General features: G+C 30.4%; 1 protein-coding gene across 1 annotated transcript; it reads right to left on the bottom strand.

Moving 5' to 3' along the window:
• Positions 1-507: 507 nt before the first annotated feature.
• LOC145086293 (uncharacterized) lies at positions 508-2,804 on the bottom strand. The gene is made up of 2 exons (XM_079024046.1): positions 1,931-2,804; positions 508-1,802 (listed from the first exon to the last, which is right to left on the bottom strand). Exons 1-2 carry the CDS (start codon positions 2,790-2,792, stop codon positions 649-651), a joined length of 2,016 nt encoding a protein of 671 aa, XP_078880172.1. The 5' UTR covers positions 2,793-2,804; the 3' UTR covers positions 508-648.
• Between the last annotated feature and the right edge of the window lie 7,350 nt (positions 2,805-10,154).

Genomic DNA, 10,154 nt, shown 5'->3' with positions numbered 1-10,154 from the left:
TTATCAAATGTGTACATATACAAAACGTAGATCGAATATTTAGAAAAATGTATATAATAATTTTAACTAATCATTATAAACTTATAGACAAAATTTATATCTTTGTAATTTAATAATTTTTATTTTTCATTACTAATCTTTTTCTTTTTTAACCATGGTTTCCACGGATTTTAACCTAGTTATTTTAAAAGTTTGACAAAATAAATCATCTCTTGTTGTTGTTATTTGTTATGAATAGATGAAAATGAAAAGTAAAAAGAAAAAAAAAACTACTTTGTAACTTATATTTCTTACAACAAATCATAAACAAAATTCCTTCAAAGGTAAATAAACAAATTAGAGTACATATTTCAAATGCATTTGATATTCACAGACCATTTTTTTAAACGAACTCATAGTTATGGGAATGGAATCACTCATGTCATTCCTCTTTTCATTACCGCCTACCAAATGGACACTAGATCTTTGAATTACTAAGAATGAACAAAAGTATTGCAAGAGATAGCATGGACATTTGAAATTCAATCATGTAATTATATCATCATACACATGAAATTAAAGAGATATAATACAAGAAAGAAAGAGTAATGACAATTACAAATCATATTTGGTTTCAAACATATGGAAGGGAAACCTAAAACTTTAAACTTAGTATTTCTCACAACATTTGTAATGAATTGCAAACTTACACTCAAGACATTTAAAGATCATGTTGTACTGCAATGTGGAATAACACATTTTGCATGTTCCATCCGACAAAATACCTTGAGCAAATGAGAGAGGGTGTGGGTGACCATGAGTGTTATGAATGCCTCCGAACTTTACCTTGATGAAATAATGGATGCTATTCCTATAATATCCACTGGTATGTGTCTCGCAATGAAGTATTAACGGAGCACAAGCGGTATGTATGGACTGAACACAATCTTTACAATGATAGAAAGATTCATGAGGATTCAATTCCTGCTCACAGATTTCACAAAAGTATTCACTCTTGTGGTTCTCAATCGGGAGGTAACTTAGTTGCATGGGATGCTTGTCATACTTGTGCCTGACTGTCTTGGCTAATAACAAAGCACAATCGGGATGTATATAAATATCGCACGTGTCGCAACGGAATGAAAATTCATGCTTATAAGTGTATCTGAGACAGTTATGACAAGTAAACATATTTCTTTTTACTTGAACTAGTGAAAGAAGGTGATTGGGGTGAGCTTCATGTGTGATTTGTTTAGGTATAATCCCACATGTAACATCAACATAGTGTTCACATTCGACACAACAATAAGCAAATCCGTTGCAAGGTAGATGACAAACCTTACAATGGAACACACCAAAAAAGCAACCAGGGATGTTTGAGTAAATGAGATGGAGGGTATGTTGTCGGTGGGCCGGGTGGCTTTTTATTATTGGGGGGAGTCGAGTGCACCACTCATGGAGAGCAAAGGTATTGCAAACCCCCTGAATCTGAATCTCATCATCATTAGCATTAGCACAAATGTAAAAAGGCATGGAGGACATGATTGGTCTGAGACATCCATTGCATTGCAGTTGGGTCTTTTTCATTGGGTCATGACACTTTAATAACAACCGAGAAGAATTGTTGGTTTGCCCATTGCTTGTAAGTGTCTGATCCACTAGAACTAGAGGGTGTTGATGACTCATGTGTTTTAAGTTTACCTTGTGATCATTTTGTTGGAAGAACAAGTGTTTTGGTAGGCTGTATGTTTCATCAGGGAACGGGAGATGAAGAAGATGAGGATAGTCAACATCTTCATAATTTTTGTTGGTTCTGCCAAGGCCTGATAAATTTAAAATGGAAAAAAGAGTTAGTATATCTCAAAGAATGCTAAACGTAATGAACTCATCCATGAAATTTTTAATAGTGTATATTAATAATGAAAAGAAAGGATAGTTATTAATTAATTACCACGAGACAAGAAGATGGACATGAATGGCTCTGTTCTTGATGTTGCACAATCTAGATGGGCATAGTAGAGACATTTATCGCATTTGTAAATCCAATGATTCTGACTAAAATACCTACCACATACTCTACATCTAGGATAATGTTTAGCTCGTTGATCTATAAAGGGGAAGGAATATGAAATGGTGAGAGGATGAGTATGATGAAAAGCACCATCTGTTTTCTCTTGGATTAACAATTTTTCTGGTAGGAAAGCACAATCACTGTGTATGGTGAAGTTGGTACAAGTGGCGCATAGAAAGAAGATCCCTTTGTGTTCCTTCCCACAGGCTTGGCAGTAGCACAAAATGGGTTGGGAGATGGCCCAAATTAGTGAGTGTGGGTGGCACGGATGATGGATGATCCTTTTTCCTACTTCCACTGCACAGTTTACATCAATGCAGAAAAAACATTCATGACAATAGTAACAAATTTCACCAGACTTGTGCTGTCTCGTACAAATACTGCATGACCAATCAAAAGAAGACCCAACCATGTTAAGAGGATGTGGGTCATACGTGCTCTTCAAAGTTGTTGACAGCTCAGCACAAAATTTGTGAAGTGTAAAATCACACGATGAATCTGCCATACATTTGTAGTAGAACTTGTGGTACATGCTGATTTCTTCACCACACCACCCACATGTGACACCTTGAAACCCATCTTTTATAATCGTATCACCACCCTCCTCTTCTTTTTCTTCATCATCATCATCATCATCATCATCACCATCTTCTTCTTCTTCTTCTACTTCTTCTTCATAATGTACCTGCAAATTAACGAGCGTTAGTGGATGCTCGTGTTCATATACTTTAAGTACCTCCATGATAATTATATCTTTTTTTCCCTCATAAAGATGTTAGACTCTAGACTCCTATCTTATTTATAACAAAGAAAGAGAATATTATGTGTTCCAAATTCACGAAACCAAGCAGGGTTTTTTTTTCTCTCTTCTTATTTACACTTGTTTGTCTTTTGCTTTTTTGTTATTTCTTTTCCTTTTTTTTTCAAATAAGAAGCAATCAGTGAAGATTGTTAAAAGAGGTTCCTCATAGAAATTTATTGCTTTTAGTAATTTACTAACCTGGCATTCCTATTTGTCCCTTATAATTTGGAACTTGTAGTAATGAACTTATATCATGAAATTACATAACTTATGATGCATTTTATGAATGTTTTAAACAATGGAAAATAAATGATATTGTAATGTGTACATCATTTTCTCAAGGTCTTGATTATTCTGTAAACAGTTTCACATTTTTTTTCCAGTTTCATACACAATCAATGGTTTCCCTTCCATAAGTATTTCGGATGGCTGGATACATGTTACATTGAGAAGCCTTAGCTAATAGGGTAAAATAATAATGAACTACAATTTGAGAGCATCTTCTGAATTGAAAGAAGGGACTTTCATTTTCATAAAAAGGAAAACTGGACTTGTACTTTAAGAAATGGAATTGACGATGAGTCAGAAGTTAGAATCTCACCTAACTACCCCTTTAGGAAAGGAATTCAAGCATGAAGCATTTGTTAAAAGTGGTTCCTTATGGGAATTTAATTTGCTTTCATAATTTACCAAGCTTTCCTATTTGTCCCTTATGATGTATTTTATGAATGTTTTAAACATTATTAAATAAAAGATATGAAACATATACATTGTTTTCACAAGGTCTTCATAATTCTGAAAAACGGTTTCACATTTTCCTCTTTTTTTAGTTTAATACGTAAAGAATAAACACAAATGAAACACACAAAAGCATGATTCTTTTCTTCTTCTTCTTCTTCTACATTAATACAACCTCTTTAATAAGTAAGGAACAAATCCCATAGAAAGATATGATACTGACACTCCATGCCTTGAAATAGAATTAAAGGAGTGTATACCTGCCATTTACAACATTCCCTTCAAAACCATAAGCAATTTATCCCAACATTGATCAAATTAGCAACATATAAATGCATTGTGTCTCACACCTAACTATTTTAAACATTGGTAAATAGAAAATATGATATTGTAATGTGCACATTGTTTTCTGTAAGTCTTCACTATTTCATATTAGGTTGTATGTTTTTTTTAGTTTAATGCGTAAGGAATAAACACATTTGAAACATACAAAAGCATAATCTTTCCTTATTCTTTATCTTTAGGACCACATCTTTAATAAGTAAAGAATAAATCCCAACTTTAAGTTGCATATTAATCTTGTTTTATTACTTGGTATATAAAGGTTTGAGTTTATTCAAACGTTTCAATTGAGTTTAAAGCAACATGTACAAAGTCCATTAATGGACTGGTTTGAGTTTATATAGAAAATTGAGTAACATAAACATATTATGAGCCAACCGGTTGATCTTACCAAACAATTGAGAGTCAATTTTCTAAGGATGTCTAACCCAAATTTAAAAGTAACCATCTATATCATCAAGAAAGAGTAAACTTGTAATATATTGACAACATTCTTTTAAAACTAACCATTTATATCATCAAGAAAGAGTAAAATTGTAATAATATATTCTGCTTCTTTTTTACATTGGATGAAGTAGTTTTGTTTGTGCTCTAATTCTACCAATCATTTCCTAATTCACATTCTTGGTCTGATTTTTTGTACAGGTTATCGGGCATTACCCCTTGTCCCTACATTCCGTCGTGTTCGAAATCATACTCGCCTTCTATATGGGTGTGAAATTAACACTCCTAACTTGTATTAGATCATATTTTATATCCTCATTGACACTTGTGTTAATTCCAATAACATTAAATGATTGCTGATCAAAACTGCCTATCTTTCCTTTTTCTTGTGTTATTATTAATGTTTTCCACTATATATATATATATATATATATATATATATATATATATATATATATATATATATATATATATATATATATATATATTTCAGGTTCAAAATTGTGTTAATTCCAATAACCTTCCTTGACCGCTGTCTTTCATCATGTTTGTGAACATATTTGCCTTATATACAAGTGTGAACTCCACTACTCTTAACTTGCTATTGATCATTAGAAGAGCATGATCAAAGGGAAACTGATTTTAGACTTCTGATGCCTTATTTCTTTTTGGGTTTTAAGGTTTTTGGAGGGATGAGTGGAAAAGATGAATATGTTGATTTTGCTGTAGCGTTTTTACTATTTGTGTCCATGAGAGAGAGAGAGAGAGAGAGAGAGAGTAGGTTGTGTTTTTATGCTATTTTACATAAAAAACATTTAACTAAATATACTTGAGTATGTTTTTCTACAAACTTTTTCGATGATATCTGCAAGAGCCCCATAGGCCATTGCTTCCCTCTCAAACATAGCTAAGACAATAGCTTCAGACTCATCGTGTACGTACCCTGAATCATAAATCCGAAAGAAAATAAGTTAAAATAAATAAATGTTAAGTAACATGGAAAAAGGAATGTGTAAGGTAAAAATTAAATTAAATTAAAGTAAAAAAAAAAAAAAAAAAAAAAAAAAAAAAAACGTGGTACAGCAAATTTAGTGGTTTCTTGCATTTAAGATTGGAACATTAATAAATGTGTTACTTCTTCAGGTGCAGGGGAAACGTCTTTATGCTCTTTCTTTACCTTTGGAGTGACAATTCGGACAACTTGAGTAATACCAATTTTGTTTTCGCATATTCTTGTTATAGTACCGACAATAATAATAGCACTAGTGTGACAACAATTAATAAATGTGCTTGTCTTTGTTATTATCAATAATAATAGCATTAGTGTGACAACAAAACCAATAACATCTATAAAAACATGAAATAATAATATAATTGTTAACATACCAAAAGGTCTTTTCGTTGGGATAAGTTCGGAGTTAATCAATTGAAAATCGACAAAAGAGAATCTATAAATATCAACCAGGAAGTTAAGACACTTTGCAACTTTTGTTTACCTTATGAAGTTAATCCTTTGTTGAGTTTGTCTTCGATTTAAACGTCCACAACTTTAATATTTTAACATTGATGGTGAAATTAACAATGAGAGGTTCAAGTTCTTTTATGAAAGTAATATTCATAGCAGCCTTTTTTCTGTAAGGAGTAGAAAAATTGTTGTAGTTTAGTAAAGCAAAATAGTCAAAACAAACATTCTAAGAGGCATTTACCGGTCATTCTTTGTTTATTGTAGTACATTGTTATTTTATTAAACTTATTGTATCAAATTGTAATGACATTTAAAGCCAAACCAAAAGTTAACCTGAAATAACATTGTTAATTATGAAAAGAGTATAATGGTATTTATTCAGAAAATGTGTTTTTAAAGTACAATGCTTTAATCATCATGAATGTAATTAAATGCTTGTATTTTTTTAAAATACGATAAAATAGCAACTTAATTTTGTTTTATACTAACAAATTAGAAATTATATATATATATTTTTTGTGTTGTGTAGAAAGTACGTTGCTATTTTAGAGTAGAAAAGATAAAAAGTCATTGAAATTATATTCTATGTTCACCGACTTTTAATCCTTAAATATTGCAATATAACCATAATATAGCAATGTACCTCGAAAATACAATTTTCTGAATAAATACCATAATACCTTTTTCATAATTACTAAAATGCTATTTCAGGTTAACTTTTAGTTTGACTCTAAATGTCATTATAATTAGATAAAATAAGTTTAATAAAATAGCAATGTACTACATATAAACAAAAAAATAGCTAGTAAATGTCTCTTAGCATGTTTGTTTGGATTATTTTGCTATACTAAACTACAACTTTTCTACTCTTTGCAGAAAAATGGCCGCTACGAATATTACTTTCATAAAAGAACATGACCATCTCTTGCTAATTTCACCATCAAGGTTAAAATATTAAAGTTGTGGATCCTTAAATCGAAGACAAATTCTTCTTATGATTTGTATTCCATCGAAATGATATTCCTAGATGAAAAAGTATATTCTATGACTTTTTTTTCTTAGTTTTATTTTTTAAAATACATTTGTTAAATATATATTAATGTTTTTTTTTTTCGGGTAGTATCATTTAAGCTATTGTTTTAAAAGAATACCTTTATAAGTCTCAAACACCTTCTTTATCAAGGTTCTTATTAAATTAACTCCTCGACTATTGCAAAACAACCTCCCGAATTCAACGGTTTTGATGAATCCCCTAGTGTAGTTCGTCTTGGACCAGATCTAGCACCGTTCTCAACGGTTTGTGTAGCCATAAATCTTATTGTATTCATTAAAATTTGTTGACATTGTATACCTTCCCATTGAAAATAAACGATCTTATCATCGATCCTTCGGCTTGACTACTTTTTTTTTAAGGTAAGGTGGGATCTTTACATTCTCAATAAAAATGCCTATCTACGTTGAGTTGAAGAGGGAACAAGTCCCACAGAGAGATGAGAAGTGGGGGAAAGAGTGAAATTACAATCTATTCTGGTATGGAAGACCTCCCATCCACAGACTACAAGACTACAGCGTAACAACCCAAGTTACTAGCTAATAGGGCTTACTAAAAAAGCGAATCTCCCTCTTCCTGGTAATAAATTAAGCAGCGGCGAGGAGGTCCGGTTCCATAGCGATTTTGTCTGCTTTTGGAACTTAGGTTCCTATGTTTTTTCTTTCTGATCTTCAACATAGGATTAACTTCATAAGAGAAACAAAAGTTATGAATTGTTATAACTTTCTCCTTGATATTTACAGATTCTCTTTTGTGGATTTTCGAACGATTAACTCCAAACTTATCCCACCAAAAAGATCTCTCGGTACTTTTATCATTTTTATTTATATAATAATAACTATGTTATGCTACTAATAGTTCTATTATTCTTTCATATTAATTTGTTAATTTCATGTTTTTGTAGATGTTATTGGCTTTGTTGTCACACATGGTGCTATTATTACCGATAATAACAAAGACAAGCATAGGATCCACATGGAACTCGAAAACATTGAGTTTGAAAATTTTCTTTTACAATATAACATTATTAAATACATGTTTCTTTCTAATTAATTTTAGTTTATTACTTTTCGCAGGGTGTACACGTTAAGGTGACTTTGTAGGGTGGTTCAGCCTACAGGTTTTCTGATTATTTTGACAACCATTAAGTGATGCCCGTGTCATTGTAATTCTATTTTATTTACAGGTATTGTTTGTGTTACAACCTACTTTGATGTGACAAAGATGTTCATCAACAACATTCATGAAATCAATTAGTTTATAGAAAAGTCTGTTACTTTCTTTTGTAATTATTAATTTATTTTTAACTCTCTCTCTCTCTCTCTCTCTCTCTCTCTCTCTATATATATATATATATATATATATATATATATATATATATATATATATATATCTTATTATTTACGTATTAAATAGGTTGGCTAAAAACTACGACTTCACAATCATCCAGTGTTATCATCATAATTCCTTCAAAATCGGTTTAAGTACATGTTTATTTCCTAAACTATCATGTGGTTAAAACTTAAAACAATTTTTAAATGTTTGGAACCAATCGGGTAAATTTAACTATTTTCTTTTACCTTTCTTGTTTAAACAAACATTTTTCAAACATTTAACTTTCTTTTATACAGGTTGAAAGGTTCATAATTGTCGGCACTATAATAGGAATACCCCAAAACAAACTTGGTATGCTCAAGTTGTTCGGATTATCACTCTAAATCTAACTAAAAATGGGTAACGAAAGATCATACCGATGCTTTTGCTACAACCTAAGAAGTAAAACTTTATTAATCTTCTAATCTAAATGCAAAAAGTTTACTAAACTTGTTATACCAAGGTTTTTTTTGCATTTTACCTTACACATTCCTTTTTCCATGTTGCTTAACTATTCATTTTCATTTTATTTATTTTAACTTTTAGGTTTTTTTAGATTTATGATTCTAGTGCGTGTACAAGATGAGTCTGCACCTATAATCTTAACTATGTTTGACTGGGAAGCTATGGGGATCTTGTGGATATCAGTAAAAGATTTAGTAGACATTCATACTCGGGTATATTTAATTGAATGCTTTTCTTTATGTAAAATAGCATAAAATTGCAACCTACTTCGAAAGTACATTGCTATAATTTGCAGGAAAGATTCTTGTCAATGTTTTGTTAAAAATAAAAATTATGCAAAACTTATTAATATGAATTGACAACTTGTTTTTCTTTATGTTACAAAAACATAAATTATAAACCTATTTTCTTTTATGGGTTTACAAAAAATATTTTTTGTTACCTTTTTATTCTTTCTACCATAAAATAGCAATGTACTTTCCAAGAAAGTTGCTATAATTGGCAAGAATGTTAACTGTTTGTTTTGAGTATATAAAATATACTTTTAGTCACTTTTTATCCTATCTACCCCAAAAAAACAATGTACTATGAAAGTACATTGCTATAATTAACAGGAATGTTAACTGCATTCTAATTCTAATTTGCTAGTTTGGGAGTTTATAAACTATATTTTTAATGGCTTTTTATCCTTTCTACCCTAAAATAACAATGTACTTTCAAAATACAATTATATTTTCGTTTTTGTAAAAAACCATAAAGTAGCATTGTACTTTGTAAGTGTATAAAAATATGTCAACATTGGATGTATATGTTTATTTGTAAATTTTAAATTTATGATGCTTCAAGTAAGTTTTTGGAATGCTGATTCAGATAACATTTTTATAAAATAAATATAAAATAAGGATGTATGTTTTATGACTTTCCCATATTTCTGTTAATTAACACTTGCCTTATTTAAGTTTCAAACCAGCCTTTCTACCATCTTCCTCTCTTAACATCTAAAATATTAAAAACTGAAATCCAAATAACATGTATGAGATAGGAACATTATTTTTTTTTGGTTTTAATCATATTAGATTTTCACAAAAATTTGAAATAATAATAGAGGTCTTACTTTACTTTGGCGATCAATTAATGCCTGAAACCTTCAAGTAAACTACATTGCTACTTAAAGAAGAAGCCTTTTCTAGTTCTGATTTCAGCCCCTGAATAAGATAAGTCAAAAGATAAATTATGATACGCATCATATAAATGACTTAATCAAATAAGTACAATAATAAAAGTATAAATGACTTATTAGTCTTTTTAATGGCAATGGGTGCTAATTGTTTGGCTTAAGACCCGTAGGCAAATGTTCTTTACTACAAGATGGTCAAACAATATGGCAAATTACTTGGATTACAGATCCAGATCAAACATTTTA

Source organism: Lactuca serriola, chromosome 2, assembly GCF_051521515.1.
Source record: "Lactuca serriola cultivar US96UC23 chromosome 2, Lser_US96UC23_V15, whole genome shotgun sequence".
NCBI lineage: Eukaryota > Viridiplantae > Streptophyta > Magnoliopsida > Asterales > Asteraceae > Lactuca > Lactuca serriola.
This window is presented reverse-complemented; position numbering and strand designations above follow the sequence as displayed.